Below are 26,554 nucleotides of genomic sequence, written 5' to 3' on the forward strand. Positions count from 1 at the left end.
TGGTGCTACCAACTGGTCAAATTTTGCCCTTAACTATTGAAATATGTCAACATCTACAATATGGAGTGGTGCAATATTTGTTACAGACATTCCTTGCTGATGTTATTTAGGTAAAAGAAATAACTTCTTGCTGGAGGAAGACAAAAAGTTAAGAGGGAAATATTGATGCCATCCAGGTGAACTTTAAGAGGCAGTTTCTTCTTCCTGCTTCCCGCTGTGAGACTCCAGCTCTGAGATGGAGCACTGTTTCCATACACGTTGTTGCTCTCCGAAAATCCTCTTACTCCACACACAAACTCACACACACATCCTCCGTCTCTCCCTCTCATTTTCTCTCTCTGTCTCTCATACGCACACACAAATACTCATACTCACACATGCACACACACACAGCGTGGATTTGTTTTCTCTGTGATGAGAGGGATTATGGGATAAAGGAGGCGAGGCCACAGCAGTTTAGTTCAGTTCGGACCAAAGCTGCTCTCAGCGACAGCACAATGACAAACACAGATGAATGTGTGGCTATACACTGGAGATCTGCACGGCCGTTAACACCACGGCCTCTGTATATTTTCAGCGCAAGAGTCTCTGATTGGGATTCTGAAGTGGCGATGGATCTGTTTTTCTTTCGGATGACTGAAGATCAACAGGAACACAAGTGTCTGAGTGAAATCTGTGGATGGCAACAGAATCGAGTGGAGTCAAACTTGAAAGCTTGAAATTGATGAAATGGATCTATTGCTTCTGAGGATGACTTGCTGTTTATTTTATTTTCTTTGCACTTGGTGTTAACTGGAACATCGAAGCTATGTGTATTTCTTTAAACAAATGAAGCATCATTAGTAAACTTTTTTTCTTTTTTCTTCTTCCACATGATGACTGATTTCAGGATGACTCAGAGTGTCTAACACTTTCACCAGCAGCTTTACTGTACTCCAGTGGAGCTTTTAATCTGAGGACAATTTTCATTTCCACACACTGTAAGCTATGACATGACTGACTGATGTATTCAACCCATCAGCAACACAATATGGGAATTGATCGGCTGGATTCTTATGGCAATGACGTCCTCATCTAGTATGCCTTTTTGCCTATTTTAAGAATTTGTGTTATGACTGATGATGGCTCGTTTGGGCTCTTTAACTCTTTTCAATGGCAAAGGTCAGAGAGCTGAAACTGTGCCATGTGACATCCTGGCACATGGCATCACTCACTGAGAGAATATGCTGTGTAATAGAATATTTGAATCTGAATTTTGGCCCTAAAAAGGCATTAATCATTTTGTTATTACTGTAGCTATGCATCAGCTTGATATCACAGACTTGAGGTCAGGACAATAAACTCGTCTACATGGTTTATGCCTGCGGGAGGAAGTAGTCTCAAAAATAAATCAAACATGAGAATGAAGTGCATCGATGCTTAAATTCAGTGGCATTTCTCTGGCTTGCTGATCTTTTGTTGCATTTGTGATTACTTCTGTGCGGAGTTATGGAATGGTCGCTTTATGATCTGCACATGATTATTCACTGTAGCATGTGAGACACTGAAGACAAGAATCTTTAACTCAGCCAAGTTGATTCACGAGGATTCATCTGCTGAACTCTCTAATTCATGCCACATCAGAGCCACTCTCTTGTCCTATCTCCTCCCTCTGCCTCTCTCTCTATTCCCACTGTCCTGAAATCATCAATGACATTGTTAGCTTAATCTGCGATAAACCAATCAGCTGTCACATCAGTGCTTTACCTCACTGCACACATGTACAATATAGCAGAGCAGCTACGGCAGCACTGACCGTATATGCAGCCATTGATTGCCCATTTATGGAGCTGATGGTGACGTTATTTGACTGTGGTCGATTGCACTAAGCAGTGCTATCTCACACTGCAAGCCATACAACCGAGACACCAGAAGTCACACTAATTGGAGTAATCTAACTAGAGCTGTACAGAGTGTCTCTTGGGGAAAAACTTGTAACTCTTGAAATATGGAGATACAGTTCGTGTGATGTTTATGTATGAGTTACGTTCTCTGTAGATCATCTCCCTGTACAGATACCTCCCGAGGAATCTTAAGATTTGTTGCAGCTCTACAACAAAATCTGTCTAAACCAGTAGCAAATGTGTTTGAATCTGTAGATGAGGTGACATAGTTTTGTGTGTTTTCATTTTACTTTCTTGAAAAATAGCAAATATCCATCTTATCAGGTTTATGTATCTGTAAAACAAGTGAAACCACTCCCGGATCAAGTGGATTTATTTAACTTCTTAGAGACGATCTTGTTTTATGTATTTGAGATTGAATCTGAGACAAAATCTCTTTAATTATCTTTCACATCACATTGATAAACACAAATTTCTTTAAACATGATGATCAAGCTTATTTTCTCACCTTTTATGTTTCAGCCATAAGAACAAAACGTCAGGGTGGCCACCTCCTGGCCCAGGCTCATGGGGCGGACTGCAGGGGCCTCCTTACAGCTGGGACAGCATGAACAGCACCAGGGAGGGACGGGACTGCCTCACCAAGTATGTATGATCATAAAGACACGCATGTTTGCCCTTTAATGTGTAAAAGAAATCTATTCATGCACAGTCCTGCAAATAACTAGTTTCCTCAGTCACATCTGGTTACATCATGGCAAACAACTGGAGAATTACAACATGGTTTTATGCCAGTTTAGAATGGTTATGAGTCATAGTGAATGGTCCTCATAAGGTTACCATGACACAGCAGAATTGTGAATAGGAATAATGGCCTGAAATGCAAACACATATATGAGAAGTGATCAAAATAGATGTTCCATGTCATTTTGTGAAGTCGAACCTGCTGGTAGTCTGACTGGATTTGGCCGGTTCTGAAGTGGCAGTATGGATGGGCGTAAGATCTGAATTTAAATTAGATTTGCTTGTCAGTGCACAGGGTAAGTACTGGTACAATGAAATGCAGTCTGGCATCTGTTCACAAAGTGGAAACAGTATAACAGCATATAGATTTATATGTGCACAGAATGCATAATTAACAAATATGGAGTATGAATGTCCAGTGAAAGTTAAGAGTTAAATACAGACCAGAATGGAAAACAAAAGCCCTCTGTATTCCCAGAGCCATCACTTCAGTTTAATCACTAACAGAGTAAAAGCGTGCTCCTATGCGCCAGTTTTTTCCATCACCACATGCAAAAAAGGTGTTCAGGTAATTTTGCATCCTTTGTATGTGCATTCCCTGCTGTCCGTGTGAATTTTTCATGCAGCAAGAAACCTTCTTCCATGTAAACATGCAGATCATCCAGTTGGACTGGCATTGCAGGCTTGGCAGAGAGAACATTACACACAATGAGTCCAGCTACATGTGAACACTGGTGGTAAAACAGGCTGGTGGTAATTAAAAATGCACTAATCTCAGATTGCCAGGACTGTTCAGTGCTACTGCTTAATGTGTGTTGTCCTGCCTTTCTTGCACTACGACTTCTATGTGATACATTTCCTCTCAACTTCCTTATATTTCATCTCTTCATTCTCTCATTATGTTTGCCACTTTTGTTTTAATTCTCTCCAGTGTCTCATTTTCACCTCAAAATGGCCTCCTCCTATTCTGTGCATTTCCTCTGCTCTCCTCCTGCCTTCACTCCACTTCACCTCTTTGACATCAATTCCTTTCCCTCGGACTCCCTGCTTTTTTGGCTTCAGTTGACAAATGCAGCATGTTATCTACTAGCTTTTCATTTATGGGTAATGCTGTGTACCTCCTTGGTTGATAATGGGATTGCTACAAGCCCAGGAATGCTAATTTGCCATTGTATCACCTTTCAAGTAATTGAGCAATTGTGAATTTTCTTGTGAACATGCTTTTGGGAAGCTCAGCCTGTCAAGAGAAGCTGTTGTAGCTTGACAGATTGCAAATATATCTTTTAACCCCACCATCACTCACCCACAAACACGCAAACCCTGCTTCTTCTTTTTTTGCTTTCAACTCCTCCTCTTTTTTTGTCTTTTTCTTCATATTTAATCCTTTGTCTTCTCTGCCCCTTTCCTTTTCTCCTCTTTGTCACGCCCCTATTTAATCCCCCCCTCTTCTCTCCTCATGATGTGGAGGAGTCAAATATGACGAGGATGACAGTTCTGGCTATGTGGCTTTGTTCCCAGAGAAAAGCTGATGGCTTTAGAGGTGGTGATTGAGTGTCACAATTGGATTTCTGTGAGACAGAGAAAGAAAGGAAAAGGAGAGAGGGAAAGAGAGTGAGTAAAGCCAATGATTGATTTAACTGTACTGGACAGGTACCTCTCCTAACCTCACCTAACATGATCTAGCAGGTTTCTGAATGCTACTCTCTGCTCAAGCACTACCTCTAACACATCTGGCAATACTGATATATATCAAGTTATTGAGAAACTGTAGTAGATAAATTACCAGTCAGCAGGAGTGTCTGTTTCCATGCAGTTAAGTTCATGTAGCAGGCACTTTTGTCTAAAATGTCTTTCAAGAAGTCATAAAAAATTATAAGTACATCCCATCCAAACAAATGACTAAGTGTTTGTTCAGAGCTAGAGCACAAGTGCTGGGATGTTTTTGTTTTGTTTCGATGGGTTTTTTAGCCTAGTAAAACCCACACAGATGAGTGACCGCAGGCTCCACGGACTTACAGAGCAGCTAATCATCAAGTGGCAAGCCAGGCTGTAGGGTTTGACTGTGGCTTAAAGACAGAACGGGGCTGGGAGTCGAAGTTGCAGCATTCTGGACTAACTGCAGAGGTCTGGTGGGCAGCACTGGTCCGGCGCAGTGGGAGTTGTAGAAGTTCATGTGGTAGAGGACAAGCTCCTTCAGCCCCTTGGCTGTCTCTTTAAAGTTAAAAGTTAAAGTTTATGTTGCCTGGTAGCCAAGGCTAGGTTAGGGAGTTTGCTAAGCATGTTATGTAATTCTAACATACTACTCTTTGTTCTGTTCACTATATTTTTAGATTTGAATCATGGTGGTTATCTGTTGAAGCCCTTTACTCACTCATGATAAAGGACATATAAATACATGAACCTTAACTTGAGCTTTTAAGTAAATGAATCAAAAATTTCTCCCAGGAATCTTGATATACACTTCATTTGTATTGCAAATTTGTTTTACAGTTATATTTTAAGGGATATGAGATGTAATGTTTACTCCCAGCATTTTTTCAGTTGTTTATTCCTATAACATTTCACATCAGTGTGAATTTAAGGGTGCATGCTCTATTCCATTCTTCCATGACTAGCAGCAACACCAGGATTTGACCTTTTGTTTTCAGCTTACCCCTGACCCTCTGACATCCTTGCTCTGCCCTCCTGTGGGATTAAAGCCCACTGACCCTGACAGGGAAGATGAGCCGACATCACAGATTGGAACATGCTTCATCACAGACAGATTTAGTTTGAGATTTCTGCGCCTTATGTACAATACAGAGAAAAGCGATAATGAGGGAGAGAGAATGAGAAAGCGAAAGAGGAAAAGAAGGTGGGAGGTGGGGAAGAGATTGAGACTGATCCAGATTGGTTGGTGATAAAGTTTCATCCCGTATGGTTAGAACATTCTACATCATCAGGCTAGATTTAAGCAAAGCTATAGGTATATATATATGTTGTAATAACTTGATGAATGTCCATGGGTAAAGCCACACAGGTCAATTTGAAATTAGTTTAGTGAGCGATACCAAAATCATGTAGTGCTGCACAGTTTCAGCAGCGGTTGCAAACAGACAGAACATCTGTGACTGTGTAAAGTTGGGATGGACGAGGCAGGACATTCATATGCACTGCTGTAAGGACAGAGGCAGACAAAGATGGAATGGATGTTGGCCAGGTAACAATAGACACCCTGCGCAGGACTTTGTGTGCAGAGGGGAAGTAATGGCTGCCAGGGAAGCTTTTTAAGCTGTGAAAGAGGGATGGAGAAACAGAGACAGAGAGAGAATGAGTTAACCCTACTGAAAGTGTATCTCACCTCTTAATTAACAGGCTCTCTGCATTCTCAGTGTCCCGGTCGAGACAGACGTCTGAGGTTCAGCAAGCAGGAAGGTTTAATTTAATACGGTGCATTTACATTTTATTGGTGCTCTCATCCTAAGTGACTTGCAATAAGGCTGAGAAAGGGTCAGTGTGAAACCTCACCAATATTAACCTACATTAAAGTTGCATTAAATGTTGGTTGACACATATTTACTACCAACAATTCTCATAAAATTCTCACCATCTTTTATCATCAGTCCCTCAGAAACAGCATCAAGGTGAAAGCTACGCAAGAGGCCGCAGAAAAAATAAACAGTTGTAACTTCAAAAGACCAAAATACAATGCAGACACATTTACTCAAGTGGAAACTTTTTGCTTTCCCTCTCTGGCTACACATCACTATTGATAGGACTTTATCCACCTAAGCATAAAACTGAAAAACCAACAGCCTCAGGGGTTTTGGGGATCACATCCACATAGATAAAAATGACTGCTGATAGAACTAAAGAAGCTGCCCAAAGCAGAGCATTAAATTTAAGAGTTATCTATAAAAGGTTTCCAGTATACCCTGGAAATGTCATTATAAAACACAGACACTTTTGCTGATCCTGTGAGGTACATCAAACCATAGCTGTTTGAAGTTGATTGCAAAGCTTCATGTTTTCATTGACTGCTCACTGAACCCCTCCCCCCCATTTACCATTGCTATACCGGTCCATTCTATCACAGCACAGATACAGTTTACAGTGATTTAAAACAGGAACACTGTAAAAGGTGGGCGTTGAAGTCGTCTCAGACTTTTGGAGCCCACTGTGCATGATGCCCAAAGACTGACACTGAATGTGTCCATCCTTGACAAAAAGTCAGCATCTGGATTAGTTCTTGATCCATGTAGAAAACACAGGGAGAACACTATTAAGCTATTGTGAGCTTTTTCTTAATGTAACCTTTAACTCAAGAAAGCATGACATTGCTCCTGGGCTTTAGTAACACAGGGTTACCACTGTAGCTTTTAAGCTAGTTAGTCAGACAGCTTCAACATATTTGAGAGATCCGAACCTTGACAGGCCATGATAGTTATGATTGTCCATAGCAGGTGGAAAATTCCAGGGATTTTAAAAATGCAGGACCTGTGCTCTCTTTTTTATGTGGCTCTTAAGCATAAAATGTTGTGCTAATGATCAAACCTGAGCCAAGACTCTGATTTATGAACAGCAGACCGTACAGCTCAAATCATTCATTCCAAGTGTAATGATATCTATCTAGGTTAAAACTATTTCTACTGTAGGAATGAATTCATTGATCGCATTTTAATGTGCACTTCATCATATTCTTTAAAAGACCTTCTTTTAACCAGCAGGACAGGTTGGGTCCGTTTGGCCTTTTACCATCTACATCTTGTCACTATTTGCTGAGTCATTGTACACCACTCACAGCTAAGTAGGCAGCAAATTGTCTGAACTATGCTTTAAGTCAAAGTCATCTGTATGATGTCCTTGCTCCTTTTATTTCATTGACTACATAGATATTGGTGTTACTCATTGTGTTCCTCCTTTCCTGTGTTTTTCAGCCAAGTGTCCCAGAGCAGCTCCCTGGAGGAGGTTCACCTGGATGGGGTCCCACCCGCCCCTCGGCTGGTGGAGATGAGACGGGACCCAGTCCTGGGCTTTGGCTTTGTGGCAGGCAGTGAGAAACCAGTGGTGGTCCGCTCTGTCACGCCAGGTGGGTGTCAGAATCTGCTGTCTGTAAAAGGGTTGGGCTTTAAATCATATATTTGAGGGAATAAATCATTCAATACTTAAGTGTAGTTTCACACCGTGCACATTCCTCTAGTTTAAAAAAAGGAACAAGAATGTCAACCCAAATCACCTCTCAGAATGGCTGTGGCTTTCCGTTTACGTTCTGTTAAATGGTTTCACTGCATGCATGCATATCATTGCTTCATGGTTAGATGGCGTTCACATAAGCACCTTGCATTTACTGTACTGACAGAATTGTGGTGTATAAGTAATATAATTCGAACCCAGTGTTTTGTAGTTGTATTTATATTTTCATATTTTATTAAAGTCAATAAAGCAGCAAACTAATCACATATTTCCAATCATCTTCATGGTATCCAGTGATACATTTTTACATGTACACAGTCCATACTGACTAATACTCCTCCATCCAGGGCTGGAGCATTCACATCTAGTCTTTCATCTCTTCTGTTTGCTGTCAGTTCCCTGCAAAATTCTTTAATATAACATTCACCACTCTGCACTGTCAGTAATGCTTATTTCCTGTAGTGTGTCTTTGCCATGAAAGAATCAAGCATCCTCATTTTGAAATGTGCAGTTTTATCCATAAATGTGTAGAAAGGCAGTGAGCTTGTAACATTGCACAGGAATATTTTGTCTCTGATATTTTAATTTCTTTTTTCTAGTGTAGTGCAGAGACGTCTTAAGTGAGGGATTTCATTAGTTCCTCCTCACAATTTGAAGTGCGTTAATCAGTGCAAGCAGTTCCTGTAATGATTGTTTAGAGGGAAACATGCAGACTGTTTGCTCCTCCAGCCTATGATTGAACGAGTGAGTAGTATTGACCCATTCAAGAAAGAAAATGAATGTAAATGAATGTTTTCCTAAGTATTGTTAAGTTTATTTGACTGGTTGATTGCCAAATTACTGCCACACTACTGCTTACAGATTCCTATCTGTCGTCAGCTCCAGTGGCTGCACAGACACACACATTGATTAGGCATCTCAATAATCAATCAGTGCTGAATTCTAAGCAGACAATTGAACAAATGAATATTCTATTCAGAGTGTTTGGACAAGGAAAGGAATAGATGTTATTGAAGACATAGCAGAAGATTAATTGCCCACACCTATTTCATGTGACAGGAGGCAAACACACAAAGTAGATGTTTTTACAAATGACCAACACGTGTATATGCACACAATCACACATACACACATTTCACACACTGATTCATTCATTGACAGTCTGGTTGACAGACAGAAACATGGCTCGTGGCTTGTTTTCATGTATTTCTGTATGTGTGTGTGTGTGTAGGTGGTCCATCAGAAGGGAAGCTGTTGCCAGGCGATGAGATCATCATGATCAACGATGAACCTGTCAGCTCAGCTCCCAGAGAACGAGTCATCGACCTCGTCAGGTAGATACAGAAACCTCTGGGACGCTGTGATTGGTCAGAGTCGATAATAGCTGTAATAGTTCAGTTCAGGTCAGTCAAGTGGTGGATTTTTCAGAAGAGATACAAAACAGTCTCATCACTGCAGGTTATTGATACGTAAAATTTAAATGGCAAGTTCACTTATTATGAAAAGACATATTGATCTTTCAGTGAATATGTAGTCCCTATGAAAATAGTTGGCAGGGAGATTTGAGGGTTTTCCAGAGCAACAAGGATACAGTTTCTGGAAAGACATATTGCTGTCTTGTGTCACTCCAATTGTCTTATACTTTTAGAGGCAGAAATCTCAAACTTTCCCCCTATAGATGGCTAAATGCCACTCATGATAAGTGAGACTCATTTGGGTGAACTGTCACTTTAGACTAAATTGACTTAAAAGTAATATGAAGGTAAATTAACTCTATACTCCAATTGAACCAGTTTGAAACATTTTAAATGGCAGTTTCAATAATGATCATAGCAAAAAAAATAACAAAAACACATAATTGCCAAATTCATAATTAAACAAAGTCTTTATCATTCATTTGCTTTTAAAATCATCATTAATTTCACAAAACTTTGTATTAGTAATGATTTTCACTTGTCTGCTTAATGCTTAGTTAATACAGTTCTGCTGATCACACTAACTTAATACATATTCAGAATTAATCAGAAAACTTAAAAGTGTTTTGCTGTTTCGTTGCACACAGTTTGCATTGACTCAAATCATGTTTCGGTTTGCAGAAAATGCCGTCACACGTTTTTTAAATGAGAAACTAATGAGTGTGTGTGTGTGTGTGTGTGTGTGTGTGTGTGTGTGTGTGTGTGTGTGTGTGTGTGTGTGTGTGAGTGTGTGAGAGAGAGAGAGAGGGCTGCCTCTTCTTGTAAGTGGTGATTGCCACAGGCATCTCATTCCATTTCACTGAAGCTAATCAAGTCCCTGTTGTGTATCTGCCATAATGTTGTTCATTGTGATTCTCGTTTTCTGATGGTTTTGTTGACTGTGATTTGCTGTGTTCTTGTTTCAGGAGCTGCAAAGAATCCATTATGTTGACTGTTGTCCAACCGTATCCTGTGAGTAGATCGGTTCTTCCAAATAGCTTCTTTTTTTTTTCAATTCTTGGACCAGATCACAAAGATTGTATGTATCAGACATAGTTCTCCAAAAAGTGCTGATATGAAATTAGAATTCTGGCAGAAGGATTACTGTGTAAAATTATTATTTTTGTCTGAAAACAATGTTTTCTTTGCCTCCATTTGCTCTCTTTATCTCCTGTAGACCCCATTTACATTAAACAGTTCATTAATTCACAAAATCTGAATATGTTAAGGTGCTGTAGCTTGTATTTTAAACACATTAATTGATACCTTTATATAATGTTGAAAAATTACTTGGTCGTGATAATGGGTAATGTCCTGTGTCTCAGCCCAGGGATTTTGTTATTGCCAGAATTCTTACAACTTTTATCCATAAAGGACACTGTCTGCCCTTCAAAGCATATTGGGTGAGCTGCAGATTTGCAGCTTTTACCACCAATTTTCTCTGAGTTCAGTTAGGCCTGGGCTCTCCTTCAGGCCTCTTAAACTCTCTCCTGCGTTTAGAGGATAAGACTGGTAATATTCTGTATTATCTTATATTAAAAAAATCCCATTAAAAGGCCAAGACCAGCATTGAATTGATCCTACTTACTTCCTGTAAATGACCTTATATATATATATAATTCTTCTGTCCCATAGAGCTCCATTGCTGTCCAAAAACTATTAAACATACTGGATGACATGTTTTTTCATTACCATGAACACTGGAGCGTTTTCTTATTTCCCATGATGTTCATCAACAGATTGAGCCAGTTGTCCACAGTTGTTTCATGAGAGCAATAGTTAAAGTAAAAAGTACTGTTTAGAAGGTCAAGAACATGATCATGATCATGTGATATGATCGAAAGCTCCAGAACAACTACAAAATGGACCTTGAAGTGAGAATGTGTTGTCAGCTGCTGTTGTCATGGGCACTATAGTTTAATGCAAGTCAATCCAATATGCATCATCCTGTTACTGTAAATAGTCACAAAAGCCTTAATTGTGCATTAATCCACTGCTGAAAATAGTCCCCAACAAATGCAGTATTTCCTCCTGTTTGAGCAACATTTACTAAAAAGCACAGTGTCCATCAGTTTAGAAAATTACTGAGCCTTTAAAAAGAAACTAAAACAAAACAAAATGATCCTTTCGTAACCCGTCTTTCAAGATTTACATCTAAAATTGTACAAATGTGCTTTAGATCAAGTTTGACAGAGAGGATATTAAAATCAGAAAGTGTTGAGAGATGAACCGATGCATTTTCGGTTTGGTCTTTTTAGGGAATTGTTGGCAACAGGAAAAATAAAGAAAAAACACCAATCTTTTCCTTTAAACGGGGTGATATGATGATTCTGTATTCTCCCAATTAAATGTATTTATTCATCCTGCACCAAGCTTGTCTTGAGTTTATCTTGCGTTGCACCAGGATTGCGTTTGGTTACACCCTTTTCACTTTTTCCCAATTTCAGGATGTTGATTTTCTAATATTAAATGTTGAGTGAATGTGCTGGAAACCAGTTTTTTTCCCTTCGTTTGAGCATGTGTTTATGCTTCTCTTTATCTCTCTCCCTCCATCTGTCTCTTTCTTCCTCTTACCCTCCTCTATCTCCCTCTTACTCTCTCCGCCTCTCTTTTTGGATGGTTGCCTCTTAGTCCCCTAAATCAGCGTTCATCAGTGCAGCCAAAAAAGCCATGCTCAAGTCCAATCCGGTCAAAGTGCGCTTTGCAGAGGAGGTCATTATAAACGGCCAGGTGCCAGTCAGTTCTACCACACACACACACACACACAAACGCACACAAATACACATGCTTATGTATGACCTATATAGGCAATGCCAGATGGTTGCTACCTACCACATAAGATAGACAGCTCAGTGTTGCAGATAGATAAGACAATCACAAAAATGTGTTACAACATGACACTTTTATGAATTTTTTTCATGTATGAAACCTCACATGTTTTCTATGAAAGTGATCACATGTACAGAATGAAAAGACTGATCATTTCCCTCCTTTGCAGAACCCGGTGAAGGACAATTCTCTGCTGTTCATGCCAAATGTCCTGAAGGTCTACCTGGAGAACGGGCAGACAAAATCTTTTCGCTTCGACAGCAGTACCTCTATCAAGGTGTGTGTGTGTGTGTGTGTGTGTGTGTGTGTGTGTGTGTGTGTGTGTGTGTGTGTGTGTGTGTGTGTGTGTGTGTGTGTGTGTGCGGGCGGGCGGGCATGCGTGCCAACCCTTAAGGCACACTAAACAAAATTAGCAGTCTCTGCAGCATCTATAATTACAAAGGGAGAAATTCATTTAGACTGCAAATTAGTGTGTCTTGAAACACTCACACAGACCATGAAATTCAATCACTTTTTGAGTTCCATTTGTCTGTGCACCTTATTTATTCAGGCAAGGGGGAACGAGCATATTCTCAATATTTGACTTGTTGATTCTTCCACCGTGGCTCCCAGTGTGTAGTTTAGGAAAGCACAGTCACTTCCTTTTCTCAGCTTTGCTGCAATGAATGTCACATTAATAAGCCATTTTGACTAATACTGATTGATACAATTGATTTTCTTCTTGACCCTTAGATGTATAGGTCACTGCCATTAATGCAAAATAATAGCAGATACTTTTTTCACATAACTGTAATCAAAGTGTAAAACAGCTATTTATTTAATGATTTTTCTGAGGTGAAAATTATAGATAGCACTTGCAGTACATGTGTCAAATGTAAAATAGCATTTTAAACTGTGTAAAATAGTGAACTTGCTTTACTGAGGAGGTGTAACAGAGAAAAAGAGAAATCTAAAATTCCCAAAGCTTTAAAAGCATAAAGTAAGTGATCAGATGAATGACAGGCCTGTTGGTAGAAAAACACTTTACTTGAGTCATATTTTTTACAGCTGGGAAAAGTAGAATATTTTCCTGTAAGTGCAAAATGAAGAAGTACACATATTTCTGGTACGCTAACTGCAAAAATAGTAAACTATGGCCGTTGTATACACAGTTTATGTGAATCCTTTTTTAAATTTATTTCAGGATGTGATCCTGACCCTGCAAGAGAAGCTGTCAATCAAATGCATCGAGCACTTCTCCCTCATGTTGGAGCAGAGGACAGAAGGCTCTGGAAGCAAACTGCTTCTCCTGCATGAACAGGAGATGCTTACTCAGGTAAGAGATGTTTCCTTTTCGTTCACTTTCTTTGTCTCCTTTTTCTGTCTGACACACGCACACACACACACACACACACACACGCACACACACACACATACACATACATATATACACATACACCAACTTGCACACGCACCTTCCTGTTCAGTATTCCAGCAGCATTTGGAACCCAGTGTCATTTATCAGCACTGGCACAGCAGGGGCGACAGCTCACATTACACCTACCCTCCTACAGACACACACACACACGCACACGCACACACACACACGCACACAAACACACACATAGACAATCACACACCCCACAAACACACAAACACACCTTCATCCACAGTGCGTGCTACATTCTAATGAGGTTGCGGGATCACAAGGGGACAATTTTAATATTCATACCACACAGTTGAGATGTGAGGTTCTGCATGTGGCACACACAATGGCAGATGAATGTTTAAGAGTAGTTTTTCTCCGTCATGCTTGATAAAACATACACTACACTGTAAACGAGTGTCAGTCTTGGTGACAGGTTTATGGAGGAGAAATATAATACCAAATTTGCATTTTGTAGAATATGATGCGGATGACGACATGAAACCAAGTTAAACCAAACAAATCTGAGGAGTCACAAGATAAGTAATGAGATGAGGAGAGAAGCATATTCATTCCACTTGTGAAATACTTGATAGTTTTTGCATCTCAAGCATCAAAAAAATAATCCATCTTATTACTTCGACAACTTGTGGACAGGTGTCACTCAGAGAAGTTGGTTTGTTTAAAGGCAACAGAAGCCAGTAGGGTTGGGAACCTGTGGATTTAAACTACTGTTAGCTCCCTCTCGATCAGCAAATACGTTCAAATTCTGCTAGATGACATGCATTAGAAATAATAGTGTAGAAAGTATTTTTATGTAGGTATCTATGTATGTTTACTATAATAAAATTTGCAAAAATGTATTTTTACTTGTAATGGATATTAGTGCGGGGGGGGTCGCAAAAGACAGATGTTAAAAATATTGGTCAAAATTGACACAACACAGGCCTAAATATCCTGACCTTTAGTCCCAATGGGTTCGCCTGAATGCTACACTTCATATAATGCTGCTGCACTGCATTCAGCCCTCCCCACCCATTAAACAATCCCATCCTCCATGCACCCGGTTTGTAACGCAGGCTTTCTGTTCTAACCATCACTACTACAGCATTACATTACTATTCTACTAATAGTTTAACTTGTATCGCAATTCTACCAGTCACTACTACAATTACTAGTAATACTATTATTGATACTCCCACTACTATTGTTAATACTACTACTTCTGTACCAATGGTAATCAGCTGTTACACCTAATCCTATCACTGCTACTACTACTACCAGGACAACTATGCCCACTACTACTAATAGCCTCCTACTTGTACTTCTTTTACTGTAATTAAAAGCTGTTTATGATGCAGCATGCTCCTTATTAATCATTAATCAAAACTCTCAATTCAGCTGAATTACTTGAAAAAAATAGTGCCTTTCTGGTTACTTTCTTGACTTACATAGAGTATATATATATATATATATATATATATATATATATGAAGCTGATATGTTATCATTTTACACAATGTTTTCATTCCCTTGCTGTCTCTTGCTGCTGTGATCCCAGGTGACCCAGAGGCCTGGCTCTGACAAGATGAAGTGTTTCTTTAGAATCAGTTTCGTGCCCAGAGACCCCGTGGAGCTACTCCGGAGAGATGCTGTGGCGTTTGAATACCTCTATGTGCAGGTGAGCAAAATCACCAGTCAACTTTGAGAGGAGTACAATCTACCAGATGGTTTGGAAATGATTTTTGATGATTAACAGTATTACTTTGATTTATACAGAATTAGTCCTGTCAAGACAAAAACAACCCAAATAAAGTCAAATAAATTCATTCTTGTCTCTGTAAAATAATAAATTACTTCCCCGTAGGATTCTTTGATAATTAGTCAAATGAAATAGCCTAAGAGAAGGAAAGCTAATCATCTTTTCTCGTCAGAGTTCACCATTTTGTGCTTCCAAGTCCTTCACCAGGGACTGAAAACAGTATCCCTTTGAAGGAATCTCAAGCCACAAAGGTTGAGAACAACTTATTTTAACTCAGCAGGGATGCTTTGCTGCTCAAATTGCTCTACAAAGATGAGATGGAATGCACTTCACAAGCCGAAAAACTTGTGTAACTTTGTGTCCTGCTTTGTTTTAGAGTTGTAATGATGTGGTCTTCGAACGGTTTGGCCCGGAGCTGAAATACGATGCTGCGTTGCGATTGGCTGCGCTGCAAATGTACATCCTCACAATGACAACCAGACAGAGCCAGAAAGTCTCCCTAAAATACATCCAGTAAGTTTGAATGTGAATCTAGTGGTGGATATGTGTGTGTTTTTGTCACTACTAACATGATCTGTAATGTTAAGGGTTAGGATTTCAACAAAGCTTCCAAACATTCAGCCTGATGCAAGACTCACTCTTACAAACAGATGTGTTCAAGGGTTGCTCATACGACTGAGAAATTACAGCATTCAGGGATTTTCTAGGTATGAATGAAATTCACAAGTGGTCCAGATCTCTCGTATGAGACATGTACAGATAGTCTCCTTGATTATTATTCCTGAGTGAATGTGGAGTCTGAATATAATAGAGGAATTACGGAACTAAAATAAAATATATTACTGAAACAAAAGTAATGGAAAATTAATATTCTGTTCACAATATTATCATCATGACTTTTCATTTTACTGAGAGAGGATTTTCTAGATTTTATTTCAGCTCAGCACCTAATAAAGTTCAACAGTTCCTTCTATTGAAGAAGCACTTTACACAGAGAAGGTTGTTTCAGAGTTTTTTTCCATGACTGACAGCTTGCATGAAAGTAAACATTCGATTTTAAACCTTTGCAAGTATTTATCCCAGGTCCAGTGGAAGTACTTTTTCTCCAAGGGGGACTTTATACATAAAGCAATCTGCTCTCAACAGAAAGGAGTGGGGTCTATCTTTGTTCCTGCCTCCTGCCGTGCTGTCCAGCATGAAGGAGAAAAACATCAAGAAGGCTCTGACACACATCCTCAAAACCAACCAGAACCTCGTGCCTCCAGGGAAAAAAGTAAGCATCTCCGTTTGTCTTTCTTTGCCCTTGTTAATAAACTTATGACACACACATATGCGCAGAAACACACTGTCTCCCTATTTTCTGACGCAACAGCTTAAAATAGCGTCGCTGCCATGCTCAACCTTGTAAAGGTTCTCACCCTTGTCAAACTAAGACCCTTTGTTGAGCCAGACCTTGAATGATAATGTGGATAACAAGCAGAATGTATTTTCAAACTGTGTGGCTAATAAGACATTCATATTCACACACACATGTCTCAGTCAGGGGCCACTGATCCAACTTCAGTTAAATTTTATAGCTCCTTGTGTTTTGAAAATACAAACAGCTGCTGCTGTTCATTCTCTAACACCTGTGTTAGCTGCAGGTGAATGTGGGTGCTAGTTTAGTCTCAGAGAAGACACACATTCTTTTAAACTAAACTATGTTTTTGCAGAAGTGAGCGCAGAAGAGGCAAAAAAGTAGTTATAATTGTACTGCAGTTATGAATGAGCCATTTGGTGACGTTTTGTGATTGTGCTATGGAAATCAGTTAGGAGATGCTTTAGTTTGGTGCATGTAGGAAACAGATATTTTGTCATTTTCTTTAAATCTCAAACAGCACAAGACATTCCTGATCAGCTGCAACCACAAAGTCTGAGGTCACAAAAATAAGGCTATTGAAGCTGGTGTTGGTCTCTATTTTTCACAAGAATGGACCAAAGCCAACAATGAATGATATACGGAGCTTATTTCTCTGTGCCATTGAGCTGCCTTTTTCTCCAAAGATCTATTAAAAACACATCGATGAGCCACAGCGTTGCATTGGGTGTAGTTTGATATATGTATGTCAGTCCTACATACCCTAAACTGCCGCCGTAGATATTCACCAAATGTGTGTTAATCATGGCTGAATATTATTACTCCTGATTCCTGAGAACTACAGTACTCAGCTGTTTTGGGAAAATATTATGATTGAGAATGGCAATACATATTTTTGACCCAGTTTTTAAAGATTTACATCTTCATTTGGAACAAAAGAGCTTCAGGCTTGGTGCCACAGACAGGGCAGGGAAGTTGGAAAGTACTAAGAGAACACATTGTTGGTTGTGCTCCTTTTGTGGGATTTGTAACAAGAAGAAGAACACAGAATAACAAGTCGACTGATCTTCAGGCAATCTAGCTTGGGTATGACTAAACTCACTGATTCTGACTCTAGCCTTTTTTCTTCCAGGATAACTTTATTTCACATTATATGACATCCCAACTCTCTCAGTGTGTCTGAGCTCTCTCTTTGTTTGTATTTTTACTCTAAAGTACTATGCATATTCATGATGAAATCTGCGTTCGTAAATTATAATAAATAAAAAGTTATTACAAATTGAATAATCTCGTCCCTCCTCTTACATCTAATAGTTGTTTAAAGTGTAATGTGTTTGTGACTCAACATCCATCAGAGGTTGCACAAATACACCATATGGATACATCTGATTTGTTCCTTTTTGTTTGCAGTTGTAATAGCACTACTTTACAACCCAAGCCATTAAATATTTGTATATTAAACCAATGTTATATAACACATAAATGAACGTTTGTAGTTATCTGATTATTTTTGGCAAATAAGCTCCTCTGTGTATTCTGTGAAGAATTAACATGTGAACTCCACATATGTGTATATATTTATGTGTATAAAATTTAGTCAAAGAAGGATATTGATCTCCTCCCTCCAAGCCTGAGCAGGTTGATGATTTGTATTCTCAGTGGCAGTTGATATCCAGTCTCTTCATGAGGGAGAAATACAGCCAAGCAGCACCAATAAACTGACTTGCAATTCAAAATGTTGATGCTCCAAATCAGCTTTCTCATTACAGTCTCTAAGTTATCACTCAGCTCTCATCAAAAGAAGCCGCTCGCTCAGTTTCGTTGAAGGGCTGTGGTTAAGACTGAGCAAGTATTTCATAAAGACAAAATTATTTCTTAATGGCAATGTCTGGTTTCAGCAAGCAAGGTCAGACATCCCATTAGCCTTCTGTTTTTCTTACTGATAGTGAGGTAAAATATTACTGGATTATAGTGTGGACTATGGACCTGATGAATATTAAAGTGGTTATAAAGTCAGCGTAATATATGATACATACACATATACCTGCACAGTCATTTTTATTTAACTGCTTTTGCAGTGCAAATGCATTGCCTTGCCTGAGCATGTGGTGCTGAAATATAAAAACCTTTTTTTAATATGCCAGTTGGATGTATACATGTCTTATGGCAGCAGAAGCATCAGTACTTTAAGGAAGATACGATTTTGTTGCTTTCATGTTTGAATTTTAAAAATCCCATTGACCCTAAATGGCTGGAGAAACATGCATCCACCCAAGCAAGCCATAAAGAGTACTGCAGCAGAGAAGCTCTTCAGATTTTGATCAGATCTAAATGAAATGATGGGATATAATGGAAAATCAGTGGTCCAGATCAAAATGGGCTTGAGAGAGCTTTATATCCTGACATTAGAAGACAAATGCATCTGTTCAGGTTGTGATTTCATTTTAGATGCTTACTAATGTATTTCACTTTTCTCTGTGCAGCTGACTGCTTTGCAGGCCAAGGTGCATTACCTGAGGTACCTCAGTGAACTCAGACTCTACGGAGGGAGGGAGTTCAAATCAATACTTTTGGTAAGGCCATTAGTTCTGGAGAGGATTTGTAAAAGTTTTAGAAGAAACTTGAGTTTGGTCAAACACAGTTATTGTCAAACCTTTCAGGACAAAAGCTTAACATGTCTGATTAGGTTTTGGATTACTGATGCATAAACTCTACTTTCTGTAGCAAGGGGAAAAACAGACGGAAGTGACACTGTTAGTGGGCCCACGTTACGGCATCAGTCATGTTATCAACGCCCGCACCAACCTAGTGGCCCTATTGGCCGACTTCAGCCATGTTAACCGCATCGAGATCCTCACTGAGGATGAGATCAACGTCCGTCTGGAGCTGCATGTTCTGGACGTCAGGGTGAGTACATTTCTGTCTGAAAGCAGATACATTATTTTGTCCTAAACCATTTTTAGCATCTGTTGATTTTAACTTCACCTCTTTCCACTGGCCTTCCTTCCATCTTTCCATCCTTCCTTCCTACTCTCCTTTGTTTTTTTTCACAGCCCATCACACTGATCATGGACTCAAGTGATGCAATGAACTTGGCCTGCCTGACAGCAGGCTACTATCGCCTCCTAGTGGACTCAAGGAGATCTATCTTCAGCATGGCCCACTGCAATAGCACTGGAGGTGATGACGCTAGTGAGTAATTATTAACTGTGTGTGCATGCATGTGTGTGGGATCAAGACAGTATACATTTAGGAAAAGTTGTTCAAATTTTTCACATTTTTTCTGATTAAAGCTATGTGCTCTTGTTTAGTCATTTAAATGCAATAGAATTATGTCTGAAGGACAGATGATCAAATGGTATTTTTGGACAAAGCCTTTGTCCATGAGATGCAGAGGAAATTTATAAAATTACTGTTTCACTTGTTTAGTGACTGTTGTAGAAACAAGTTGCATGATTTTCTCCTTATAGACCATTAAAAAGATATGGGAAGTTGATGAATGCTCTCGCTCTGACACATTTTGAAAGAGAGAGACTCAAGGCTAGATTGAATGGTTTAAAAATGTATGTTTTACAGTGAAGCACAAAACCTCAAAGTTCTGAAGGAGAGCACTTAAAAGTACAGTGAAGAGAAGCTCCTTTACAATTGACTCAACATGAAATAAAAAAAAAACAAAGTAATCAAACCTTGTATTGCTGGTGTCTACAGGTCAGGATCGTGTCCTGGAGTGGCCATACAGCACATCTTTAGGGGACAACGAGGAGCCTTCACCCGGCGAGGTCGAGGTCTACAACAGGGACTCTGAGTATTCAGACAATGGGCAGAGAGAAAACAGTATCTCTCCTTACTTCCATGAACCCCAAAACCCTGACAGAGACCTTGGGACACGGAGAAGTCCATTGCCCCCTCCTCTTCCCCCCGCCACCAGACACAAACCTCAAGACTCACCTCGGAGTGCCAAAGTGTCATTTATTTTTGGGGGGGACCAACCACTGAACAAGACTAAGAACTTAGGCTATGAGAGACTGTTGGAGAGCCCTGAGGTACCTGAGCACAGACCGCCCTACTTGCACAACAACACAGACTTTCGGCAACAGGACAGGATGCCATTTCAGTTCAGTGGTCTGACACATGTCTATAGTAACATTATAAGTGAAGAAGGTGGTGAGGAGCCACTGCTAAGGGATCTGTTTTATCGTGACACAACGGATGATGCAGAGGATGACGACGATGCTTCCTGTGAAGAAGACTCCACTGGGGGGACACCAGTGGGTGATGAAAGAGGAGGCGGGGATGAAAACTGTGGTAACCAAGGAGGAGGGTTAGCCATGGCAGCTGGCAAAGCCACCTTCCTCACTCTATCTGGTTCTACTGATGACATCATAGACCTGACGTCACTCCCTCCTCCTGAGGGAGACGGTGGCGTCGACGATGATGAAGATGACGCACTGCTGCAGACGCTGAACCTTGCAATCGCAGCTCCGCCGCCGGGTTTTCGGGACAGTTCAGATGAGGACGCAGTGCCCGAGGGAAGGCCGCTAAGCACATGTGACAATGACGATATCCCAGTATCGCTAATTGATGCCATTCCGACACATGGGGAGGGGGAAGGGAGCAGGGGAGGGGAGAGGAGGCTGGAGAATGCGGTCATGAATACCCTACAGGCACTGGAGGCTCTGTCTGTCTCTGAACAGAGGCCTCCCCCGCCACCACCCAGCAGTAACAATCCAGGTCTGTTAAATACTAAGCACGGTAATGTTTGATCACCGTCATTTCTGTCTTTGTTTAATATTTCAGACATTTTTACTCAACCTAACCCACCCCAAATAAATCCCGTCTCAGTGTACATTTGATATGATTTAGACCACAAACAACGTGTTTTATCAAAGAAAAAGTGTTACTGGTTTGTAACCATCTGCTCTTTTTGCACTGAACTGTTTTCTTGCTTTAATTCTCTGTGATCTCTCCCTCCTTTCAGTTAGCAAACTCCCAAAACACATTCATGACACCAGAATAGAAACGATTTGCATAAAGAGTCTTCTCATTAATTGCAATTGTGGCCATAGCTGTTTAATATTTGATACAATGAACATTTAACTGTAGTTAACTTTTAGTGATATTTAACTTTTCTGTCTCTTATATTTTAGGTGTTTACACATCTCGAGGCTTTAGCCCAGAGTCATCCTCAGATTCTGGAAATGAGACCAACTCCTCAGAGATGACTGAAATCTCTGAACTGGCTGCTACTCACAGGCTCAGCGAGAGCCACATGCGTCTGCTGGTGGCCACAAGGGAAGGATACCAACCTCTGCTTGAGGAGAAAACTGAATTCCCCGTCTCACCCAGTACAGGAGGAACGATACAGAAGAAATCCCTTAGTCCAACACGGCACCTTCAGCCTCCAGCAGTTCCTCCAAGACGGAGCCCCCAATTGGACACCGCATCATCAGGGCCAGACAGCTTGGAGGTGAGGCCCCAGACTAACCTGTCATCCACTCTGCAGCGCCCAAGTTCCACCACACCCGGGGGCAAACATCACAAAAAGTCTGCAGACTCCAGTGGGAAGTATAACACCTTCAGCACAAGGGAAGGGCATCGAGGCGAGAGCAGTGGCAGTCGCAGCCAACTCGACCTGGACCAGCGCACTTCATTCTGTGAGAGAGGGGAAAGTCAAGGAAGACAGAATTCTTTTTTGGTAGAAAACTCTGTAGCTGAGGGGCTTGGAGTGAACAGTATCCCCCGTGACCATCACAGAATTCCCCGCCCTGCTTCCGCTACCTCTGATCGCCTGTTAGATGTTGTCAACTTGGGGGACTGTGGTACAGACAATGGAGCTGCGACTGTTGAGCAAGATGAACATCTAGTTGTAGCATCATTGCTGTCTCCAGCAAAAAAATCCAGATCAGGGGGATCCGACCAGGGGTCAGACGTACAAAGTGACCATCAGCCGATTTCTAGACAGCAGAGTGTTGCACGGTTGTGCGAGTACCATTTAGCAAAAAGGATTTCAAGTTTGCAAGGAGAAGCCCACAGTTCACTGCAGGGTTCTCTGTGCTCATCACTGGATGCTGGTGCCAGCACGAACAGCAGTGCCTGTGCCACCCCAACCGACTCACCACTTGGCCCTGGTGCGGTTGAATCAAAACATCACCATTTGCAAAGGCACCCACTTTCCAGTTCCTCCTCCTCATTACTCAGGGTGCTAAACTATGAAGAAAACAAACCTGGGATTCCTCACAGCCTCCCTGGCCAAAGCACTCAGGGAAAAGACCTCCACCCTCATGCAGACCCTGCCCTCCTCCGGAAAATGCTACCCAACATTCACCCCCCTGCTGCTGGGGCTGAACCAGGTCGCCCCTCCTCAGCCACACCGTCAAAGCATAAAGAGACCACAGGTACTGGAAACAAGAAGCCCCACAATGATCTGCATGCTAAACAACAGGCCTGCTTTAAGGGGCTGAACCAGAAGGAAGGCAGCGAGGCCTACAGGCAACTGATTAACTATCTGACAGTCAGCCAGATGCATCAGGGAGGGAAGCTGCACAGTGCTGGCATGGGAGGGGCAGTGAAAAAGGACACCAGGCGCTTTATCACTAGCAACCCTCAGCTTGTTGAAATGGTTAAGAATAGGGGGAACACCATTGCTCGCTGTCCATGTATGCCTTCCTCCATATCATCCCCATTCCTCAGCCCAAATTTAGCAATTCATAATGCGGCTGCCATGCAGCTGGCAGGTAAAAATCCACGGTCATATCATTCAGCCACACTTCCTGCCAAACTCAAGAGAAGCCCTGACATGCATCCTCACAGACCGAATGACAGTCTAGATTTCAGGCCAGCTACTGCTGAGAGGAGAAGCTCCTTTTCTGGCCTGGAAAGTGAGCTAGAGAGGAGTGGTATGGACCCAGAGCACTTCCTGTCAATGTATAAGACAGAGGGCTGTATCAGCCGTGATGGGGGATTAATCACAGGTGGAAACCGTGATGGTGGGGGTACCACTAACCGCCCTCCTCGGTCAAGAAGCCAACCTAGTGGTAGCAATGAGGACTGGTTAAAATCAGACCCGAGGGCAAAGCATGCAGTTCGTCAGTCTCCTCATCCTCGTCCTAATGATTCTCTTTGTTTCTCTGCTGCCCCCAGTGTAAGTGGTCAACGAGCAGACCTCAACAGCATCTCACTAGGAAGGGGGGACCACCCATCAGCTTTTATCAGGCAGGCATCTACTGGCAGAGCTTGCATTACATCTCCAACTCCCAACCCACAATCTCCACCTCCTCCACCACCACCGCCACCTCCTCCTCCTCCTTTGTCTATACCTGTGCAAGCCAACACTAGCTCCAGCAACTCAGGATTCATACAGGATTCCATCCACTCCATCCAGTCCCGGCAGAATCACAACCACATTCAGGCCGTTACCCCAACCCTGCCGCAGACAGATACCTTCGGCAGTAACCTGCAAAGGGGCCGGGAGCTCAAACGCAGCTCCAGCAATGTGACTGCCAGTTCTGGTAGTGTGGAAGTTCTCTTTGATAAGCCCACTCGAAGCCGGAGCCAGCAGCCCTTGTTGCCATCTGTGCCCCAGCAAGGTGAGACCAAAGTGCAGCGGAGGCCAACAAGGAAGCGCCTCTCCAAGAGCTATTCCCAAGGTTCTGTATCCTCCCACACTACATGCTGGTCTACAGGCAGCAGGGTAGACAGTAGAAGGGCGTCTGTGGCATTTCCATTGCAGAAAGATGCTAAACACATGAAGGGCTCTCAAAAATTGGACACCAGTCCCTGGAGATGCAATGGGCCTTTTAGTTATTGTTTCTTTAAACGAAGGAGTGAGGCTGAAGAGGATGAAATTGAATGGGAGAGGCCCAGACGAAGCCGTGGTGGGAATGATATCGATAATGATGGTGCCGCTGCATCAGCCATATTGCCCTGTGGCTCGGCAGTGGATGCAGCTGGGGAGCAGCTATATGGGGAGGTCCTCAATAACATGAGCTTTAGCGACCGTCTTGCACGGATCAACGCACTTAAGGACCGCATGTATTGCTTCCCATCTGGCTTCACTGATGTTCGCCGTGATGCCAGTGAGCTCATTGCACTGGTGAGATCCAGTGTAGGTCGCTGTGATCGTGGAGCCCAGATGCCGATCCAGGATGTATCCCAGTACAAGCAGCTTCTCTCTGTTGAATCAAAAGAATTAGGACGGGCATGCCGGAGGATGGCACAGGCCCATGGTAGTCCTGAGGAGATGCTGCTAGCTGTAACCTGTAGCTTCCAGGTGCTATGCTGTCTCTGTGAAGCTTGTATGTGTCTGGTTAGGGGGCTCGGAGCCTCCAGCTCACACCAACAGAGAGAGGTTGTGGCAAAGGTTGACGAGGTTGTTATGAACTATATCTGTTTGCTCAAAGCGGCTGAGGCTGCCACCGTCGGAGCACCAGGGGAGCACAGCGTGAAAGCCCTGGTCCGCCACTCCAGTACCATGTCGGCCATTGCTAACGCACTCACCCGCTCCCTTAAAACGCTGCTTAGCAAGTAGAGGCTACTCCTTATGCTTTATAGTGTGGCCTACACGGTCAGTAGAAGTCTGTCTTTAAGCATCTCGTTATTTTTGAGTCTGCTGAAAGAGTCATATATTTTTCATATTAGGTCTGGACAGTCTCAATATCAAAATCAATAAAATGCAAGATTTGTTGCAATTAGACTTAACATTAAAGTTATATAACTCTCAAACTGAAAAGATGCGTAAGATGCTGAAAGGCAGTCCAATCTGACTGCACTTGCTTTTTCTGATGACAATATTGTAATGTATATTTACAAAGCCATACTGTCACAGACCTTTGTAATATGATATGTACCTAATAGATACCCTTTTACCTGTGCATTATGTAAGTTATTTTAAAAAATGTATATAATGTACATAGATACAATAAAATTATATTATTTGCCGTAGCAGTTTCAAGAAGCCATTGAGTATTCATCTTAATTTGCTCTAATATTGTACAGGGCTGGAGTGATTTCACTTTCAGTTCAATCAGTCAAAGTGCAGTTTTACTACAGATATTTATAATTGTAATTATAATAATTTACCTGTAGAAATCTAAATCAAATGTGCCACTGTAAGTCCAGTGAGGAAACTGTTGCTACTGTAGCTATGTTATTCACATGCTAAATATAAATGCTAAATTTCTGAATGACTGTGTAAAAGTGAACTGATTTCAACTCTGTTGTTACAGTGCAGTTTTTTGCAAGACGTGAGGAATAATTGTTAGAAATTGTTGAAAATACAGGGACACTAAAATTGCACTGCATTATCACTGCTTCATATTTTATCACCTAGATTATTTTCAGATAAGAATAATAAGCAGTAAATATTAACTATTCCCCAAAAAACTAATTATACAAAATTATTATAATAATATCATATTAACAATTTAGGAAACATTGAATATGTTAAGACATATTACAGATTGATGACTTTGTTAATTATATCTAATTGTTTTTTTTTATTTTTTGTGTTTTACTATCATCTGTTTTGGAATAAGTTCTGTGCTTGAATGATTAATTATTCCACACCATGTATCAAGATGCAGTTATGTCTCTTGACAAGAAATGAAATTGTTGTTTTGTTTTTGTTTTTTTTTCAATAATCCACCAATCTATTAAAATACATTTTACAGATATTTTTATGTCCCTTTCAATGTGTCTTTTTCTTTGAATGCTTCACAAAGCATAAGCACTGGTGTGTTACTTCATCTTAGAATAAAACGGCCAGTAATTTTAATTACGAGTGTCAGAAGACTGGCTTGCTGTCTATTACATCAAAGCTCTTGTATCAAATAATGCATGTCGCAGAAGCATATTCTGATCTTTTTCACACAGTCTTGGTTATGAGTCTGTTCATATTAAAACATATGATACTTTGTGACTGAACCATCCCTTTTTCAAACTGAATGCAGC

The 26,554-nt window shown here is 41.1% G+C and overlaps 1 protein-coding gene across 1 annotated transcript; it reads left to right on the forward strand.

Annotated features, from left to right (window-relative positions):
• Positions 1–1,298: 1,298 nt before the first annotated feature.
• Positions 1,299–25,242, forward strand: LOC111222677 (FERM and PDZ domain-containing protein 4-like). The gene is made up of 17 exons (XM_022746477.1): positions 1,299–1,327; positions 2,406–2,528; positions 7,544–7,695; positions 9,031–9,133; positions 10,180–10,225; positions 11,885–11,989; positions 12,252–12,359; positions 13,266–13,397; positions 15,049–15,168; positions 15,626–15,762; positions 16,396–16,522; positions 19,090–19,179; positions 19,331–19,513; positions 19,660–19,798; positions 20,315–20,878; positions 20,933–21,337; positions 21,754–25,242. Exons 1-17 carry the CDS (start codon positions 1,299–1,301, stop codon positions 25,131–25,133), a joined length of 5,943 nt encoding a protein of 1,980 aa, XP_022602198.1. The 3' UTR covers positions 25,134–25,242.
• The last annotated feature ends 1,312 nt before the right edge of the window (positions 25,243–26,554 follow it).

The sequence above is a fragment of the Seriola dumerili genome, unplaced genomic scaffold (assembly GCF_002260705.1).
Source record: "Seriola dumerili isolate Sdu_G_001 unplaced genomic scaffold, Sdu_1.0 BDQW01000105.1, whole genome shotgun sequence".
In the NCBI taxonomy this organism is placed as follows: domain Eukaryota; kingdom Metazoa; phylum Chordata; class Actinopteri; order Carangiformes; family Carangidae; genus Seriola; species Seriola dumerili.